We start from the raw sequence: 20,158 nt of genomic DNA, 5'->3' as shown, positions 1-20,158 counted from the left end.
AGTGCCAGGCCTCGCCCCTCCTTCTGGGGTCCTCCCGTCCCTCCAGCCCCCTGGTCCCTCCCCTCTGTGGGACCCTCCCTCAGTGGCAGCAGCACAGGGGACCTGGCGCCATAGGATTGCGCCTGGGGCTTGCCCTGGGCGGGAGCTGCTGCACTGTCCCTCGCGTCCCTGAGGGGGGCCAACAGAGGTGCTCCCTTGGCTCTGGACAGGCCTGGGGGCCCCCACCCAGCCAGGCCCCCCGCCAGTCCCCCCTGGGAGGAGGACAATGGTGCCGTCCCAGGGCCCCTCCCACAGGCACCCCGCCTGAATGCCGGAAGCCGCAGGCTGGTGCTACCTGGGCCCCGCGAGGTCCTGCAGAGGCCTCCGCGGCCAACCAGGGCACCTGCTCCAGGCTGGGGAGCAAGGTTGGGGGACACGGGGCTTGTTTTCTTAATTAAAAAAAAACAACAAAAATAAGATGCTGGCCAATCAGAATGCACGCTTCAATGTACACAGCCGGCCCGCGGGCGGAGGCCTCGCTTCCGGCAGAGGCCGCCCCGTCCACCTGCACAGCTCTGGACTGCGCGACGGGACACAGATGAGGGCAGAGTCACAGGTACATATACACATGCACACGGCCGCGGGCTCCAGACCTGGGGCACTCCACCCCGCGTGGCCTGGCTGTGCCCGCGCCACCCACGCCCCGGTTCACGAGGGGACAGGGCAGCTGCGCAGGCCCAACCACGCCCATCCTGCGGGCTCCCCGGCTGGGGCGATGGACGCAGGACGTCAGGGAAGCCCAGGGTGCCTCCGGAGGGGCCCGGGCGCCCGTCTCCTGTTCTCGCCAGCCTTCCTGAGGCAGGCGGCCAGCAGCAGGGCCAGGAGCAGGGGAGGTGCCACCTGGCAGGACGCCCACGCCCAGCAGGCACAGCAGCATTCAAGTCTCGCCGGCAAAGGGGACAGGAGGAAGCAGGCGCAGGTGTGCGGGCGGTCCGTGCGCAAGTCCCCGTGGTGTCCTCCAGGACGCGCCGGGCCTGCTCCCTCAGGGTGCTCCCGTGGCGCCTGCCGCTCCAGCGGCACCGAGCCACTGCTGGGCGGCCACAGAAGCGGCTGTGAAGACGCTGCTGCCCAGGGCTCCTCTGGCCAGGCCGCGCCGCGCGGTTCCGGCTGGGCGCGGGGTCTCGGGCCTCCTGCCTGGCTGCCCCTTGGCCGGCTGACGCAGCAGGCAGTGTGCGGGGGGCACGTGCTTCCAGGAGAACATGCAGCCCAGCGAGGCGAGGACACAAGCAGGCAGGTCCCAGCGGCGTCCATCCCGCTCTGAGCGCCGACGGGCTGCACTGGGTCTCGGCCGCCGCGAGGGTGCTGGCCCCGGTCCCCGCCCCAAATACTGGTGGACATGGTTCACAATCAGGCGTTTAATCAGACTCTCCAGGCCCAGCTCCCGCCCTCCCGCTGCGTCCTCTGGGCTGTGTGCGGGCGGCAGGTCCATGCGAGTGGAGGAGCAGGGTCTGCCCTGCAGGAGGCTGGCGCCCTGCGCGGCTCTACCGGATCCGGGTGAAGAGGTTGAGCACAGACACGGACTCCTGCGGACACGGGCCGTGAGCCGAGCCACCCCCTGGGCTGGGGCTGGCAGGGCTCGGCCCACCACCCGCCTTACCTTGGTCGAGCGGGTTTTGCTGAAGACATTCCAGAACCTCAGGGTCTCGTCTCCAGCACCAGTGACGATGGCCTCCCCGTCAGGGGACATTGCCTGTGCAGAGGACAGAAACCCTCCATGTCCTCGGGTCTCTGCAGGCAGCCCGGGACAGAGTTGGGGCACAAGGCTGGGGAGCAGGTGTGGGCAGCCAGATGCCATCAGAGCCACAGGGGCAGAGCCTGACCTCAGAGGCCAGGAGGGAGGGCAAGGGCCAGGGCCACGCAGGGCAGGAGCAGGGCAGAGCATGGAGACCAAAGGACGGTCGAATGAGCGCCCAGGAGCCAAGGGGCACAGACGTGCACAGGCGGACACGCTGCGGGCAGCACTGTGCCACGCGGCACTGCCAGGGGCCGGGCTCGCACATGCTGAAGCTAGCGCTCTACCCACGAGCTACACCCCAGCCCAGCACGAAAACATGTTTGCTGGAAAGAACTTGCAGAGGCCCGGTGCAATGGCCACGCCTGTCATCCCAGCTACTCGGGAGGCTGAGGCAGGAGGATCACAAGTTCGAGGTCAGCCTGGGCAACTTAGCGAGGCCCTGTCTCAAAATAAGATAAAAAGGCCTGGGCTGTAGCTCAGGGGTGGAGCGCTTGCCTGGCACATGTGAGGCCCTGGGGTCCAGCCCAGCACTGCAGAAACAGCCAGGGTATCTGGAGGGAGCTGCCCCTGCCCTCTGCCCTCTGCGGCTACAAGCAAAGGGCTCTCCTGTCACACCCTGGGTTATCTGAGGTGGACGCTAACTGTCCTTGGCTTGTTTCTTGTGTGACATGACACACGTAAAGAGACGGCGCTGGGCAGGAGGGAGGGTGGGGGAGGCACTCTCAGCAAGGATGACCTGCCACCAGAGCAAGCCTGGCCCCGCAGTCTCCTCCCCGTGTCTGGCAGAGGCCCCTGGCCAGACGCACTCACCAGGTAGAGGACGCGGTAGGAGTGCCCAGTGAGCTTGGCCACCTGGGTCAGGGACGGGTACTTCCACACGAGGATCTGGTTCTGGGAGTAGCCGTGGGTGCTCACCTAGGGGAGGGCTTGGTGGGTCAGGACGCAGCAGCTGTTTCTGTGCCCAGGGTGGAGGTGTGCTGGAGGACTGGCCTCCCGGTCGCCCCAGGGCGTGGGGTCACAGAGGGCCGGGCAGGAGCAGGCCAGTGTGCTCAGGGACGCCAGGCTTCCCCCCCCCACAGAGGCGGCCCACTCACCAGCTCGTTGGCGTGCTTGGACCAGGCCAGGTTGCACACCTGGGAGCCCGTGTCGATGCACTGCAGCGGCTGCCCCGTGAGCGTGTTCCAGAAGCGGATGCAGCGGTCGGCCGTGCCCCCGCCCGAAGCCAGCAGGCCGTGCTGGTGTGGGGACCAGGCGATGGCCTTCACAGCTGCCAGGTGCTCCGTGTACTGCTGCACGGGACTCAAGCTCGAGTGGTTCCAGACTAGCAGCTGGAGGGCAGTGGCCGTGAGCCTGGGCGCAGGTCCCCATGGCCAGCCCCAGGGAGGAGGTGGCACCTGTGCCCTGGGGCCCGGCCCTCCCTCGGGAACTGGCAGGGCACACCCTAGTCACCCTGCTGTCCCAGCAGGGCTCGCGCAGCAGCAGGGGAGGAGCGGGCGTGGCGTGAAGGTGGGCTGGGCGGCGGCCCCCGTGCCTACCTTGTTGTCGTTGCCCCCAGAGGCGAGTAGCTGGTGGTCCGTGGACCACTTGAGTCCGCACACCTCCTGCCGGTGACCTTGCAGCCGCCGCTCCGACTGCAGGGGTGGAGTGCGGATGTCCCGCTGCAGGATCATGCGGTCCCGGCTCCCGGAGGACAGCTGGTCAGCGTTCCAGGCCAGGGCCCCTGGAGCAGCAGAGGGTGGGGGCTCAGCCTGGCCTGGAAGCCTGACCCAAGGGCAAGGGCAGGGGGCCCGGCTCCTCACCCACGCGTGCCGTGTGGCCTTCCAGCATGGACAGCTTCTTCCCCGCAGCAGCGTCCCAGATCTGCACAAAGCCCTTGTGTGTCCCAACGGCCACCAAGTTCCCCTGGGAGCAATGGCAGGGCAGAGGGCAGTGTCAGGCCCTGGCCTGGGGACAGGCAGCCAGCCCGCCCTGGTCGCCTGGCTCTCCTCTGCCCATGGGCTTGGGATGGTGCCTCCAAATCATCCCGACAGGAGCGATCAGGAGGCGGCGGAGGAGCCCCTGGGGTGCTGGGGTAGAGGGCCTGCAGGGCTGCAGGGGCTCAGGGCGTCAGGGCCCAGCCAGTGTGCTGGGGACAGGCAGCTGCAACATGGGCACAGTTCACACAGAAAGAAGCCCACTCGGCTTCTGAGCCGGGTTCCACGGTGCGTGTGAGGGCGGGCTGGCAAGGCCACGGGCTCCGCCGCCCGTCTTGGGTCCATTCAGGATGCATGGGGCCACTGCCAGGGCTCCCAGACTAAGGGCAGCGGGCAGGCGAGGCCCAGGTTCCCAGAGTGGCGAAAGCTAGGCGGAGGCCAGGCGGAGGCCGGCTGTTCCTGAACACCAGCAGGGACTCCCACGGAGCTGGGCGCTCTTCCTGCCCTGCCTGCCCCTCCAGGGCAGGGGCGTGTGGCCAGTCCAGGGCGTGGCTGCTGCCACGCTCTGGGGGGACTAAAAGCGGTCCCAGGGCGGCGTTCCTCTCTGCCACTGTCCACCAGGAGCGTGCCCAGGTCAGGACGGCCAGGGGTGCACCCCAGGGCGACACACGGGTTCTCCAGGGAGGTGGGTCCTGGACTCACCCGCTCAGACCAGCCCACGGAGGTCACAGAGTCCCCTTCCACGGAGAGGTCGCAGAGCCGCGTCACCTGGGGACAGCACCTTAGTGTGAGATCATGGTCCTCACAGCCAGGGTCTATGGGGCACCAGAGCAGGCCCTGAGCACAGGGGAGGACCCAGGCCAGCACGGGGACAAGTGACGGCTGGGCAGGAGCAGCCCAGGGCTGGGGCAAGGGGCCTGCTGCCACGAGGCCGTGCAGGCCGCGGGGCGAGGCACAGCACGCCAGGGTGGGCACGGGTGCCCTGTGCTCAGCCCTCCTCCGCCCTGTACGCTGGTCTGGCCCCGAACCCTCCGGTCTTGAGCCCATGACTGCCAACCAAGGAGGTTGGCTCCATGCAGCCCGGCAGGTGCGTGGGGCACTCTGGCAAAGAGGAGTCCTCTCTTGCTGCCGCCAAGGCGGGGACTCTCCCGCACTGCGGCCACCAGCCACAGCCTGGGGACAGGGCAGTGCCGTGCCTGTCCAGCTGCTCTGCCCAGGGAGAGGCCGCAAGGACCCTCCCCAGAGGCCCCGCAGCACTGGTACCAGGCGGGCCGGCCTGTGCCCACAGGGCCCACCTGGCTGGTGCACGCGCTCCACAGGTACACACAGGTGCCCAGCCCCACGCTGAGCACGTTCAGGGACGACCAGTCCACCAGGTTCAAGTAGAAGTCGTCCTGCAGCTCAGGAGCATCCAGGACCTTGAAGGGGATTTTGGAGATCTTGCGGGTGGGTTTCCGCGGAGACCGGAGTAACTTCTGACTGGAGACGGTGAGACGGGGATTTGGCATCAGGCGGCCAGTGCCCTCTGACAGCACAAGTCACTGACGGCGCCTCCGCCAGCCTTGGGCCTGCTGCCAGCTGGGTCCACACCCCTCACGTCCACCGTGCTCCCATCCCTGGGACCTGTGGCTGAGGAGGCCCTGCACCCACAGGTGTTTCCGCCCTGGGGATGCCTTCCCCGCTTCCCCGCTGCCCCAGGTTGTGCCCAAGGACGCGGGGCTATGTGTGTGCACAGCGAGGGGCTGCTGGGTCCCCTCTGGGGTGCTGGTGCCCCAGGCCGGCCCCTCCTGGGAAGCCTCCTAGGCCCAGAGGGACGCCACCACTCAAGGGGACGAGGACTCACCTTTTGTTGCTGACGGGAGACAAGGAGTACGGGGACACGTCGTTGCCATCGTCCGGGCTCGAGCGCTTGGTGCTGAGGGAATACTGGGGGTGGGGGCATCAGGGCTCAAGAACCCCCTCAACGCCTGGCACCCCTCGGCTGGGGACACCAAGGCATGCACCATGGCCACCAGGGAGCGGCCCTGTCTGACCCTGCCTGCAGGCCCCCACCCGGGACAACACAGGAGGGGCTCTGGGGGGCACTCCTGCAGAGGGCCACAGGGTCCCTTCAGCCCGCACGTGCTCAGGAGGTGATCAGCAAACAGCCCGGCCTGGCCCAGGCGGCCCCCGTCTCCGGTATCTGGGGCGCACTTGGGGCTGGGGTAGGGGAGCAACCGGGCGTGGCCAGACCCCGCCCCGCCCCCCCGCTTGCTGGGCGCTCAGCCTCGCTGCACCAGAGGCCCCGGAACCTGGCCGGCGGTGCATCGCCAGGCAGAGCCGGCGTCCCCAGCTCACCGTGAAGAGGCCCTTCTTCTCCGGCGTGGAGGGCTGCAGCCTGCGGTCTTCGGTCTGCGGGTCCTGCACCTTCTCGATGCCCGCTCCCAGCAGCTCGTTCTTCAGCAGGGCTGAGTAGGCCAGGCCGTCTGCGGGTACGGCACACACTGAGCCCAGGGTGGGCGGACGCGGGGGCGGGGCTCGGGCGGGGGCGGGGCTCGGGCGGGGACCCTACCTTTGCCGCTGTCCGAGGTGGCGTCTTTGGCTTTGCGGTTCTGGCTGGGAGACTTGTCGTTCTCCTGCAGGGAGGGGTTGGAGGAGGTCGTGTGCAGCCACCCACTGGTCCTGGCAGGACAGGGCTCGGGCGGAGGCTGCTGGACCTGGGCCCTCCCCGCCCCAGGGCCACTCACGTTGATCCTGTGGAAGTTCACGCTCCAGTTGGCCCCGGCACGTGAGGGGATGAAGCGGTCCCCGTGCTTGCTGGGGGAGGACACCGGGGAGCTGGCGGGTGTCAGGGTGCGTCGCATCTCTGAGACCTGGAAGATGCGGGTGGACGCTGCTTTAGCCAGAGCCCCAGGAGCCCCAGGCCAGCCTCTCCCACCACGGCCTCTGTGCGTGAACCCGAGGGTTGGGTGAAGCGTCTGGTCAGCCGACGTGCTGGAACCTGCTGGTGGGGCCCAGGTCTGCAGGCGCTGGGCTGGCCCGAGACCCAGGCAGAGCGACAGAGGAAGCGGTCTCAGAGCAGGCCTCTGCCAGGCCCGGGGGGCGCGGGCACCGGGGCACTCGGGTCACACCAGGCCACCTGCCAAGGCAGCACAATACCAGGGTGGCCAGCAGCCACCACAGAGGGGCCTGGGGAAGGATGCGCTGGGGGCCCCGTGGGTGGCAGGCAGGACTCACACAAGGCATCGTGTTCTCGTTCTGGATGACGATCTGACGGAGCAGCCGCCGCTCATAGTCCTGGTCCATGGTGGGGCAGGGCAGGGCCTGCCAGCTGAGTCAGCCTGAAGCAGGAGGGCAGAAGGTCAGGGTCAGCAGCCGGCAGGGTCACGACAGGAGTGGCCAAGTGTCCGGTGTCAGCAGAGCTGGCTCCTACAACTCGGGCTCTGGGAAGGGACAGAAGGCTCCTCTCGGGCTGCTCCACAGGGGCGTTCGCTGTGACAGGGCGCACGTAGGCCCCTCCGTCCACCTGCAGACCCTCTGACCCACCTACTGCCCTAGGGCACGTCCGCACCCTTGGTCCCTGCCTGACTGGAGGTCTCCACCCAGGAGCTGGCAGGATGCGGGTGACGCAGCGAGGACCTGCCCTGAGCACGGTGGCCTTGGTGAGCTGCACACGCCACGGGGACCGTAAGCCTCGCCTGCACAGGTGCGAGTGTGCGTGTGGGCTGCAGGGAGCTTTGCTTCTCTTTGCATGGAGTTTGCCAAGAACAAGCACGCAGGGTCCAGGCCAGGCTGAGCGGGCAGTGGCTCAGGGATGCCCACATGTGGCCGTCACACCAGCTGCCACACCCTGCAGGGGTCCTGTGCGCTCTGCCAGTCCAGGGAGACCTCGGAGGGGCAACATGCAGGCTGAGGCCTGCGGGTCACTGGCAAGAAGAACCCTCTCGAGGGAGTGGGGTGCAGCCCAGGGCAGGTCGGGCATGGCCTCCGTCTTTGTGAACCAAGTTTCATGGGTGCCAGCCACACCCCCCATGTTGAGCATTCGCCATGCTTCTGCCCTGCGTGGTGGCCGGGAGAGGCGTCTGCACAGGTACCAGTAGAAGTGCGTGGCGTCCAGGCTGCCCCTGCTCCCTGGCCTGCTCTGCCCCCCAGAACCCTGGCCTCTGCGGCCTGGCCCTGCCACTTGGGCTGCTCGGCCTGCAGCCCTGAGCCTCCGCCTGGTGCCACAGTTGGCAACAGAGTATGGGAAAAGCAAAAAAGCAAAGTCCCTTTCAAGAACCAAAAGCTCTAAAGTACAAATCCCTAGCTGGGTGCAGTGGCCATGCCTGTCATCCCAGCTGCTCAGGAGGCTGAGGCAGGAGGATCACGAGTTCAAAGCCAGCCTCAGCAACGGCAAGGCCCTAAGCAACTTAGTGAGACCCCATCTCAAAATAAAACACAAAACAGGGCTGGGATGTGGCTCAGTGGTCGAGCGCCCCTGGGTTTGATCCCTCCAGGAACGGCATGGTGACGCCTGCAGGTGGCTTCAGAAGCCGTGGTGGGAGGCCGAGCTCACCACCGTGCCGTGCCCACGCGCACATTCACTACTGCCAGCCGTCAGGTCCACCTCCAGAACGCCCCCACCCTTCCTGAACCGGAAGCTGTCCCGGACATTGCTGCCCGCCCGCCCCACCGCCTCAGACAGGTGAGCGGGGACCACAGCAGGGGAGGAGGTGGGTCCCCAAGGAGACCTGCACACAAGACGGGGTCCAGTCCACGTGGAGCATCACTGGGCCATGAGCAGGAGACCTGATGTGCGCTGTGACATCGTGCTCAGGGAGATGAGCCAGCCCCAAAAGGCCAGTGCCAGGCGACTCTGTCACAGGGTCCCCAGGCCCACCAGATCCTGAGGCAGGCAGGCGAGGGTGCAGACTCCTGAGGAAGACCGCGCGGCCGTGCCACCCAGGGCGGGCCCAGGACGCGGGCGTGAGGTGGAAATAGATCTGCCCCGCTCCATTCCCCACGGCCCCACTGGCCTCTGACAAGTTCTGGGGCCACAGTCAGAGATGGTATGAATCAGGTGAGCGACCCTGGACCCCGAGCTCCTCAGTGGACATGGTGATAGGGCGGCAGAGCGGACCAGGTCCCACCCGCCCGTGACAAGTGGCCAGCATCCATCTCGTGGCCCTCAGTATGGGGCCGCCCTCCTGCAGAGGGGTCTTGGAGCACCAAGACCAAGCAGGCAGCACAGAACGGGGCTCCTGCTTGGCTTGCCCCTGGCGGGAGGAGGGCTGCCAGGCTGCAGGCCCGGCCCTCCCATCCCAGCTAAGCCTCCTGAAGCAGCTGCCACCTCCTGGTGACCACTGCCCACCCCTCCCACCTGCCCTGGAGAAGTCCCCAGCATCCTCCTGTGGCTCGACGCAGTAAATGGCTTTCCATGCACTGGGGCCACAGAGCAGCTGGCAGGGGTGGCTCCTCGCCCTTCCAAGTCTCCCCTCTCCAGAGGATGCGCCCCCCAACTCCCTGAAGGCCTGGGCACACACACAGGACACATGGCTGCCCGTGTGCCGGGTCCTGGTGGACACCTAATGGGAGACAGTGTCCTGACCCTGGAACCTGGCCACCTTTGGAGTTAGACAAATGAGCCCAGAGGAGCACCCCGAGGGGCCACCAGAGAGGAGCACCCCGAGGGGCCACCAGAGAGGAGCACCCCCTGAGGGGCCACCAGAGGAGCACCCCGAGGGGCCACCAGAGAGGAGCACCCCCCGAGGGGCCACCAGAGAGGAGCACCCCCCGAGGGGCCACCACAGAGGAGCACCCCGAGGGGCCACCACAGAGGAGCACCCCGAGGGGCCACCACAGAGGAGCACCCCAAGGGGCCACCACTGCCTGCTCCAGAGGCTCCTCCTGACTGCTGGGGGCTCGCCCAGTTCCGCTGCTCTGCTGCCCCACTAAGGCTGGGGACAACCCCGGGCACCGAGCTAACCAGCAGGAGCTGACCCAACCGTTCACAGGGCCTACGCAGCTGGAGGCCGCAGAGGACCCTCCGGTCCCCACTGGTGCTCAGGCACGCTGTGAATCTGCAGGCCCACAGGTGCTCATGGAGGGAAGCTGGGAGCAGATGCCACCCTGCACAACTTTTTAATTGGGTGAGGGTAGCCATACCTATAACCGCAGTGGCTCGGGAGGCTGAGGCAGGAGGATCACAAACTCAAAGCCAGCCTCAGCCACTGACCTGAGAGGCTCTAAACAACTCAGCAGACCCTGTCTCTAAATAAAATACTGAAAAAGAAAGGCGAGGGTGTGAATGAGTGGTGACATGCCTCTGGGTTCAAACCCCGCGCCAAAACCCAACACACATTTATAGGTCTTTTTATTTCTTTTTTTGGGGGGCTGGGAATTGAACCTGGGGCCTCGTACATGCTGAGGACATGCTAAGCCATGCTTCGCCAGGGAGTCACACCTGGGGCCCAGATGCCACCTTCTAAAGCAGCGCTGCCTCAGGGAAGCCACTCTGGGGCGGGGGCTCCTGGGCATGTCCAGTAGAAGCCCCGCTCAGTCAAGGCCAGCACGAGGGCACATCAGCCCACGGGCAGTGAGGACGGCTGGGAGCCAACTCTTCACGAGCAGGGTCCACCCCTGACCAGAGCGAGGCAGCGGCCCCAACACCGCATGAGAGCCGGGCACACACGCCACAGGCAGGCAGCACCGTCAGCTGTGCGGCTCGAGGGGCCTGAGGAGCCCAGGGGCACTGCTGCACGTGGCTGCCGAGGTCAGCGCCACTGCCTCCTCGGGTTCAGGGCTACCAGCCCCACAGCCACGCGTGCCCCCTCACACAGCAAGCGACGGGGTGACAGGACTAAGGACCACGCTGGGCCACCACAGGGTCCCCCAGGAGGTGGGCTCATAAGGGTCTGAGTCAGAGAGACGCGCTGGAAGATGAGGGGCAGCGAGTGGGGCTGTGGGGCCTCAGAGCTGGGGGGCTGCAGACGCCCCAGGCTCAGCGTGGCCGGGCCGCGCCGCACCCCAGGAGGACTCTGGACCTGGGGGAGCTGCCGCAGAAGCCGCAGGGGCTGCGTCCTCGGAGGCCCCAGTTCACCTGCACCACAGGGAGGAGGAAAGGCGGAAGCCCTAAGAGGAAGGGCCAGGGACTCGCTGGTGGAGAAGGAAATGTCTGCGAGGCAAGACACACCATTTCATTTAAGGGAACAAAGACAGCTCGGGCGTGGCTCGGGGCGGAACGCTGTCCACGAGAGCAAGGCCCTGGTTCCACCCCAGCCAAACCAGGAAAAGGCCACCCTCAGGGAGGAGAGCAAGCTGGCACAGGGTCTGAGCAGACCCTTCTCAGAAAGGACGCCTGTGCTCCCGCACGCTGCGGAGCCACCAAGCCCGAGCATCTTGCCCCTGCAGACGGGCAGACGGGCAGGGCACCCGTGCTGGTCCGCGGGGAGCTGCGCACAAGCTGGCAGGAGCTCAGAGTCGGTGCTTCTGAGAGGACGATTTGGCAACTGCCTGCAAAATGTAAAAGTGCACATCCCTCTGAGCGCTCGCAGGCAGCCCCGACTTCTAAGAACTCAGCAGGGGCTGCGCACATGCAGGAGCGCTGCTGCTGGCGCGGCTCTGCAGACGCCAAGCCAGGTGGGAAGGACCTGCTGTCTGTGCAGCTGGAGGAGGTCCGGTCTGGGGAGGGGGACGAGGCGGGTCAGAGGAAGGAAGTCCCAGTTAACCTGCCGCCACTTTTACTTCCTGTGTTTGGAGTCACGTGGACGCGTCAGCTGTTCAAAACCCAAACCATCCCCTCCGCCGGGCAGGCAAGGGCACTAGACCGTGCCCCAGCGCGTTCTTACTCTGGCTGCGTGGCGGAAGTTTCACAGTGAAACGTTGGTGGGGCGCAGATCCGAATGTGCTACTGTGAATGAGCCATCATTGTGCCTCCAAACCATGTGGGCTCCACGGGGTCAGGGGACTCAGAGCAAACAGAGCCCACCCAGAGCCAGATGGGCCTCAGCTGAGCCTCAGCCAGGCCTGCAGAGTCCCTCAGGGCCAGCCTGCAGGGCGCCCCCAGGGAGGCTCCTGCCTGAGAGATGGTGTGCGGGGCCAGGACCCTCAGCTGCTGGTCAGGGTCACCGTGGGTTAAAGGGAGGTTCTGCTCTCAGCAGAGTCCCCCAGAATGGAGACAGGGACCCCTGCTGCCACTGCCATGCACAAGCCTTCCACTTCCAAGCTTCCGGCTGCTCCTCTGGGAACACAGCACGACTGGGTGAAGAGCGGCCGGGGTCCCGCCCAGCTGGGCCTCACGCGAGGCTGACCTGTGCCAGGCTTCCACTCCCTGGCAGGGTGCCGTCCCACTCATAGTGGGGACGCACAGGCCCCCTCCTGCTGTCCAGCTCTGGGCGCTCTGAGCTCCTGTTCCTGTGCTCCTGCTCCTTCTCACCAGGAATTCAGCAAAGGCAGTTCCATGTCACTGTACCCAGGAGTTCTGGCCCTGGCCACTCTGCCCCAGGGGATGCCAGCAGTGTCCAGGAAGGCTTGTGGTCGTCACCACTGGGGGGGTACAGTGCCCCTGGCATGGAGCAGGTGGAGGCCAGGATGCCCCACTGCAGAGAATGAGACAGGTGTCCACAGGGCTGCAGGCGAGCCCTTGCTCCAGGGCCAGGCAAGGGGGTGAATCTGCATGCATGAGACCACTGGAGTGAGCAGGCTGGCCTTTAAGCCAGCAAGGCCCAAGTGGCCAGAGGGCAGCCCTGTGCCCTACCTGTGTCCCTCTTCAGCTAAAGCCGGTGTGGTCCCAGAGAGTGCTCTCTTGAGTGAGAAAGGGGCAGGGTACCAGCTTTCGGTGCCAGGTTTCCAGGCCATGCCCCCGTGTGGGCAGGAGCCACTGAAGCTCGCCACGGGACAGAAGCTGCAGGGAGCCACCTTGAGGCTCAATCTGAGGCTCCCAGGGTCAGCACGTGCGTAGGGTGGTCTGCAGCATGACCAGGGCCTGGCCTCCTCTCTGGCCCCGGGCAGCCCTGGGGACCTCTCCCAGAGTCCTCACCGGCCAGCACACCATCCCCAGGAACAGAGCAGTCTGGCTCAGAGGCCCTTGGCCAAATTTTGACTCCTTCCAGTCCTGCTTATCTTGAAAAACTGGTCCCTACTGTTTTCATACTCTGAAGCTCTTCAAGGAACAAAAGAAAGGCCGGCTGCTGTGATGAGACTGCGACCCGCTGAGCAGGCTGACTGTGGGCTGGCCAGGACTGCCCCGGCCACGGTGGAGGCCAGCACCCTCATGGCACTGTGGACGCCGGGCAGTTCTCAGGTGGGACTCTGGGCATGCAGGGTGTGCAGTGGCGACCCTGGGCTCTGCCACTCCAAGCCAGGGGCTCCTCCAGGAGTGACGACCACACATCCCCAGACATCACCCCGTGTCTCCTGGGGGCAGAATCATCCCTGCATAAGGACGACTCTGGCCTCAGGAGCAGCAGCTGACCGACAAGTACGTGCAGACTGGCACTGGCCAGCCCAGGGAGCCCCCAACCAGCCCCCTGGGTGCCTGTGTGGCCCAGGCCCTGCCCCAGCCACCCACAGACCAGCCCCCCATGTGCAGACAGGCCCAGCGCCACCCTGCGCGGGGAGGGGACGGCAGCAGGCACGGCGAGGGAGGAGCCAGGTCCTGAACTGGCAGTCTGGCCCCTGCACCCATGCTCTGGACCCCAGACAAGGCTGCTCTGAGGCTGAGATGCCCAGAACTCCACAGAGAAGAGAACAGTGGGGCTCTCTGCAGTCTGGCTCAGCTGGAGCTGTCCAATGAAGGACCAAGGTGACAATGGCCAAGGGCAGCATCTTGGGGGCAAAGTGCTGCTGTCTAGGGCACCCATATGCAAGAACCAGGAGGCCAGCATGGTCCCAGGCATCCCCAGACTTCCATGCCACTCTGGGCCAGCTGCCTCCTCCCAGGGGGGTAAGAGGTCCAACTCCGGTCGTCTACGGGGCTGGGGGAGAGGCTCCAGAGAAAAGAGTCACAGCACGGAGCGTCCAGTTTCCCGTGCACACCCAGGGGGGTCTCATTTGGCCTGTTCACCTGCCTCCCAGAGTCGCTGCACAAAATACATCACCATTACCACCACCTTGTCCCCACTAATCTGTTCCTGCCACCCCCTCAGGTCTCTCAGTTTCACAATGATCAGAAGCAGCTATGCAAGCAACCTAGAACATTCCCTCAAGCCCAGGGCCCTGCCGTATCCCATGCCAGCCAGCCCTAGCCAGCAAACCTCCAGGGCACGGGAACCACCTTGTAACCCTCCTGCCCCTCCCTCCCTCCCTCCCTCCAGCGAATCACAAGCCCTGGTGACATTCTAGAGGGAAAGAGCCTGGGCTATGGACAGCCAGCCCTGGCTTTGAGTCACCTCAACCCTTACAGGCCACAAGGCTTTGGGCACCTCTTGGGACCTCAATCTCTTCATCTCAGGTAGAGGTGCAGCTGTGAGACAGGGCACAGAGTTTGTGAAGCAGTCAGCTGCAAGCCTGACCCAGGGGTGCCCAGGAAGCAAGTGGCCAGTCCCACAAGCTCAATGACAGGCACATGACAAGTCCCCAGACAGCCTGTTTCCTGCTCCTCTATCTGCGCAGTACAGGCAGGCTGTGGCAGGCAGGTACCCTGGAGGCTATCCTACCATCCAGTGACCTCTTCCCATGCTAGGGAGAAAGCCAAGAACTGAGAGCAACAGGGCTCCCCAGTGGGGAACGGTCACATGGCTGATGACATGGGGAGGTGACTGGATCAGAACGCAGCCCCAGCCGCACACCGAGAACTCCAAAGGCCGGGGCCCCCAGTCGGGGATGAGAATAGCCAGGGGCCCTTTAGCCCTCAGTGCAGTCAAGACATGGCCCAAAGGCCCGGCACGCAAAGGGGCTGCACCCCACCCCGGGCTCCGACGGGAATCCTAAGAAGCAAGTCACTCCCGGGGAGGCGGTGCCCAGGCCTGAGCCACCCCCAGCACCCACTCATTCGCGAGCACATGTTTATCCCTCCAGCCCTGCCTCAGTGAGAATTCCAGGCTCTACAAAGCTGTCATCATGGCTCTGAGGTTCAGAGGCTGAGAATCCCACCCCATTGTTCCTGGCCAGCAGGGTGCTCCCACCTCCAGTGCCCCCCAACAGAAATGCCGCTCCAACTCAGGAAGACCTGGGCTTCTGTCCGTGGCCCCCTTGCATCACCCAGCACCCAGCCAGTCTGCCTTGGTGACATGGGGTCTGCAGCAGCCCACATAAGGCAAACAGTCCCTGCTGCAGCAGCTCAGAGCATCAGAAATTCTGCCTTGGCTAGGGCCACTGCAGTGCCCACCCACAGGTCCAAGGAAGGGCCTCAGGGGAGTAGCCTGGGGTGCTCAAGTGGCCTTTCCACCCCAGCGTGGCAAGGGCAGGGGCTGCTCTGTAATGGGCTGTCCTGGGCACTGCAGGTGAGCAGCAGCATCCCTGCCTCTACCCACTCCATTCCAGGACACTCCAGTCCTGACAGCCACCAGGTCCTCAGGCACTGTCCAGTGTCCACTGGTGTAGCATCACCAAGGTGGGGAGGCCTGGGAACAACAGGCGTATCCACTCACAGAGAGGCAGATGCAGAGCACGCTCCACCTGCACCTAGAGCGTCAGTCAGCCACAGGCAGAAGTGAGGCTCTAACACTCTGCAGCGCGGATGGGCCTTGAGGGCACTGCGCCGTGAGGACCAGATGCACAGGGACACACCATGTGACTCCCTTGGTAGGTGAGTCCAGAGACAGGAAAGGGATCTGTGGGTTCCGGGGGCCAGGGTGGGAACGGGGTGATTGCTCGTGGGACAGGCCTCTTTGGGGTGATGGTTCTAGAAGTGGACAGCGGAGACGGCTACCCAACTTGGCAAACAAACAGAACCTGAACCATGCTTTCCTACTGTCACTGGTGTGGCGTGACACCTGTGTGCACACCACTGTGATCAGAAACCCAAAAGATGGATGGAATTCTAAAACAAGGGAAGAGAAGGGAACTGAAGGATGAGCAGGTCAGGCAGGGATCAGGGCACGGGCTCACTCCCAGAGCCTGGGCGCAGCGCATGCACAGACTGCCAGGGGTGCCGATGAAGCCCGGCAGGAGAGGCAAGTGGGTCTCCTCCTCCCACAGGTGAGGTCGGTGGGGCAGGAATGTTCACCTGGGGGCTTTGGTTCTGGGCTTGCCCCGGCCCTCACCACAGCACACACTGGACAGGCATCCGGGTCGCCAGGGCGGGCTCTGCAGGGCAAAAGGGAGGTGTGGGCAGAACAGTGACGGGCAGAGCTGGTGAGCAGGAGGTGACTAGGGGCCACAGGGAGCTGTTGGGGACACAAAAGAGGGGAAGCCACATGCTCCCTGTGACCCCTCCAGCAGGGGCCTGCTTACACCCAGCATGTGCTTGGGAGCAGCAGCCTCTTCAGGACACAGACCCACTGGGGACAGGGTGGAGACCAGACAGTCATAGTGAGCGCCACAGGCTCAGTCTGGGCTCCCTGTGGGGCTGCCCCCAGTTCTGTGGGCATGGTGTTGGGTCGTTCTTGGGGGTGCAGAGTCCTGGGCACTGCAGGGTGCTGAGCAGAGTCCCCAGCTTCCACCCACTTTGTGCCAGGGTCCCTCCAGTTGGAACAACCACAGATGCCTTCCTGAACTGGCCCAGCTCTAGAGGAAGGCAGGCAAGGGCCCTGTGAAGTGTTCAGTTCCCCACATCCAAGTCCCTGTACCAGGAGCCCCCAGGATCAGCCGGCCAAACAGAGTGACTCTGGATATTCATCCCTCTCAACCAACCCCATTCTAGGCCCCCCAAGCCTGGATGTGCCCTATACACAAAACCCAACCCACCAGGAACCCCAAGGACTAGTAAACAGTGTGACATTTCCTGCTGAATAGAGAAAGCAGCTCGAGCATCGACACAGACCCCTTCAGAAGTCCTACTAGGCTTTTCCATCTCCTCCAGGGCCCTCCTGTCTACACCCCGATCAATCACTACCCCACCAGGGCAGAGTCCCAGGTTTCACTGGGGCAACAGTCACAGGAGCCACCGGCCAGCACACACTGCTGAGACATCACCACCAGCAAAGCAGGCATCCTGGGAGCAGGACTGAAGACCACAGCTCTGTTCTCTGGGGCAGCCTGGGCCTCACAAAATCCCCTGCAGCCCAGCTGCGCCCCACACAGTGCCCGGTACCCCTGTGAGAGCCCAGCACTGCCAAAACAGACGGCACCCTTCGCCCTTGACATGCGCCTAGTGGTTCATGAGAAATTCTGCGTGACTAATGGCCTTGGATGCATTCTGGAAGCACCCTGCACCATTTCGGACACGGTCCTCAGGAGACATGGGTCAGGAGCTCCCAGGGGGGCACATCCAGCCACCATCAGAGATGCTGCCCAACCTCCTCACTTCACAGTCCTTCCTTCAGGACCTGGTCCTGGGTGGCACTGTGGGCTCGGCCTGAATGACTTTTCATTAGGTAAATCACCCACATCCAAAGTTTGGTGAGAAGGTTGGGGGAGCGGCCTCCCCAGCAGGAGGATGAGGTCATCAGTGGCCTGGGGTTGGGGGATCTGCTTCCCAATCAGAGAAGTGCCCGGATTCAGGGCACGAATTTTGGGTGGAGAAAACAGGGAAAAACCAAAACAGGTTTAGGCACCTGCACATAGGTGGGTCTCAGGCTTTGGGTCAGGAACAGGTCTAGAAAGGGGGTGTTCATAGGCTTTAGTAGGGGAAATGGCTCGGGGTGGGGGGCAGACAATACACGCAGGTGGTCAGAGGTGGCCAGGAGGGATGGGGGTTCAGATGGGAAGCTGGGCAGAGATAGGCTGTCTCTGGTTTTGGTAGGGTCACTCTGAAGTGGGAAAGCCGAGTGTTGAGGGAATCACTGACACTGGCTGCAGGGCTAGCAGGGTGGGAGAAGAGAAATCTGAGGGGTCCGGTGGGATGGGGACATGTAAGCACTCAAACTTTGTCCCCTGGGCAATTTTGTGTCCCTGTAGAGGACAGGGTCCAGCACCCGAGTCGGGTCGTTTCCGGGTGCCCGGGACTCATACCGTATTTTATTGCGGGGAAGGAGTCACAGCAGGCTCGGCCAGCCGGGCAGTGTAAACGTGGGAAGCGACAGGGCTGGGAGGGTCGGAAGGTGCAGGGCCGGGACTGACAAGCCAGAGAAGCGGCCGGGCAGGGGCGTGGGGCTGCTGCTGGAGAGGCTGGGGAGGTGGACGGGACCCCGGGCACTGGGGGTGGCGCTGAGCCTGACACTTGGGGCGGACGGCGGGCGCTGCCTGCGGGGCAGCAATGTCCCGGCAGCAGGTGCCGAGCGGGGGGGCGCGCAGGGCAGAGCGGCGGCGCTCGGACTGGGGCTGGGACGGGCGGTGGGGATGCTGAGGTCACCCGCCCGGGCACCTGGGGCGCGGACCAGGGGCTGGAGGCTCCTGCAGGGGCCCGGGCTGCGGAGGGGTGGCGGCCCGGCGGTCGGCTACGTTCGGGGGTCGCGGTCGACACCGCCGCCGCCTGGGGCCTGGGGGGCGGGTCCCCCCACCCGGCCGCCTCACCTGGCTCGCTCCCGTCGCCCGCTGGCTCCCGCCGGCCCCGCCTCTCCCGGCGCCGTGCCGCACCCGCCTCCGGCCCCCGCAGCTCCGCCAGGCCCGGCCGCGGCCGCCGCTGACGGGTTCCCGGGCTCCGCGGTGCCTAATATGGCGGCGCTCGCTGCTCCGCGGCCTCCCGGCTCCCTCCCTCCGCCGCGCGCGCCCGCCCCGCCGCGCGCGCCCCCGCCCCGCCGCCACGCCCCCACGCTGGCGCGCTGCGTGCCATCGCCCCGCCCCGCCCCGCCCCCGCCCCGCCCACTCCGGGAGGCTGCGCCTGCGCGCGTGGAGCATCTCGGGAGGACGTGACGTCTCTCGCTATTCGAATCAATACAGGAAGCGAGGCGCCACGCGTTGCCAAGGGCAACCGCGGCCGGAAGGGGCGGGCGAAGAGCTGAGGCTGCGCAGAGAATGGGGAAATGGCTCTGCTCGGTGGAGGGCGTGGCTCCTGTTAGAATACGGTGTAGGTATTGGACCCCCGAGGAGTGGACCCCGAAATGGTAGACCAGAGGCAGGCTCGTACCTCAGTGAGGCAGCCACGACGCGTAATAAGGCAGAGGGAACCCAACACCAAGAAACTCCACTGCTGGGACCGTCATTCAGCAAACGCTTGGCTCCCACGGTGCTCCTCCCAGCCCTCATCAAACAGCAGAACGAGCCCGATGGAGACCCCTGGCCAACAAAACAAACAACAAAAGCATTTTTTAAAAGATCCCTGCCCCAAAATTGGCAAAGGCTGGACCTGGGGTGTGGGTCAGTGTGGAGCCCTTGCTTCAGACCCTAGATTCCATCCCCAGCACCGCATGAAAATGCAGGACTGGAGGCAAGGATCTGAATAGACATTTCTCCAAAGAGGAGATGCAAATGAACGATAGGTGCATGTAAAGATGTCAGCATCCTCAGTCATTGGGGAAATGCAGATCAAAGCCGCGTTGAGATACTAGTTCATGCCCACCAGACTGGCTTTGATTCAAAACAAAACAAATCAGAATAGTCGAAAAAGGAAAGCAAATGAATGTTGGCAAGGATGTGTAGAAATAGAAACCCTCCTACACTGCTGGCGAGGTTGTAAAATGGTGCAGCCAATGTAGAAAACACTTTGGCAGTTCCTCAAAAAGTTAAATATAGAAATACCACGTGACCCAGTAATGATGCTCCTAGGTATCTACTGAAGAGAAATAAACACACATCCACTCCAGCCAGTACTTGGCCACGCCTGTACTTCGGAGGCTGAATCAGGAGAATCCCAAGTTCAAGACCAACCTGGGCAACTTAGTAAGACCCTGTCTCAAAAATTTAAAATGGGTGAGGCACAGGGTTCAAGTCCAAGCACTGCACAAAACAAACTCCTACACAAATGTTCATGGCAGCCTCTTCATGGTAGTTGACATGTGTAAACAAGCCAGACATCCTTCAACTGGTGAATGGATAATAGCCCATGCAGACAATGGCATATTAAGTGTGTGTGCATGGGTGTGGGGTCTCCTGGGATGTGGGAGTCCCTCCTGCCATGCCCTGACACTCCCTGCAAACATGACATTTGGGTGGAGACCTGCAAGAAGAGTGGACATCACAATACCTAGTTTCTCCTTTTGCCCCTTTGGTATGAAGTGATGTGTACTATATAAATACCTGATTTCCAGGAGCTCTGCAGCTATCATAGGGTCCTGAGCAGGGCCATTCAGCATATGTGACATGATCCATCTAGGAATTTTAAATTTTCTAGTAGCCACATGTAAAAGAAAAATTCTGGCAGAATTCATTTTAATTAAGTACTATTTTATTAAAATAGTTTTGTTTCAACATGTAATCAAACTCAACCACTACTAATGGGGTATTTTATGTAATTTTTCTCAAACTCAGTCTTGCGATTCAGTGTGTGTCGGTCATTTACATCCCATCTCCACTGAGATGCTAATTTTGATCAGAA

At 63.8% G+C, this 20,158-nt stretch overlaps 1 protein-coding gene across 3 annotated transcripts; it reads right to left on the bottom strand.

Moving 5' to 3' along the window:
• Positions 1–506: 506 nt before the first annotated feature.
• Fzr1 (fizzy and cell division cycle 20 related 1) lies at positions 507–18,381 on the bottom strand. 3 transcript variants are annotated; one of them, XM_047530945.1, is made up of 15 exons: positions 18,199–18,381; positions 15,812–15,891; positions 6,904–7,007; positions 6,414–6,539; positions 6,239–6,302; positions 6,025–6,152; positions 5,531–5,613; positions 4,983–5,166; positions 4,390–4,455; positions 3,574–3,676; positions 3,310–3,494; positions 2,869–3,102; positions 2,585–2,689; positions 1,637–1,729; positions 507–1,562 (listed from the first exon to the last, which is right to left on the bottom strand). In XM_047530945.1, the coding sequence occupies exons 3-15, from the start codon at positions 6,970–6,972 to the stop codon at positions 1,521–1,523; spliced, it is 1,482 nt and encodes a 493-aa protein (XP_047386901.1). In that variant the 5' UTR covers positions 6,973–7,007; positions 15,812–15,891; positions 18,199–18,381; the 3' UTR covers positions 507–1,520. The 3 variants fall into 3 exon arrangements, with proteins under 3 accessions (XP_047386901.1, XP_047386900.1, XP_047386902.1); XM_047530944.1 differs by lacking the exon at positions 15,812–15,891 and having other exon boundaries at positions 508–1,562; XM_047530946.1 differs by lacking the exons at positions 507–1,562; positions 1,637–1,729; positions 15,812–15,891 and adding an exon at positions 1,736–2,213.
• Positions 18,382–20,158: the final 1,777 nt, after the last annotated feature.

This window comes from Sciurus carolinensis, chromosome 17, assembly GCF_902686445.1.
Source record: "Sciurus carolinensis chromosome 17, mSciCar1.2, whole genome shotgun sequence".
NCBI lineage: Eukaryota > Metazoa > Chordata > Mammalia > Rodentia > Sciuridae > Sciurus > Sciurus carolinensis.
Note: the sequence above shows the minus strand (reverse complement) of the source record. Positions and strands in the feature narration are given on the sequence as shown.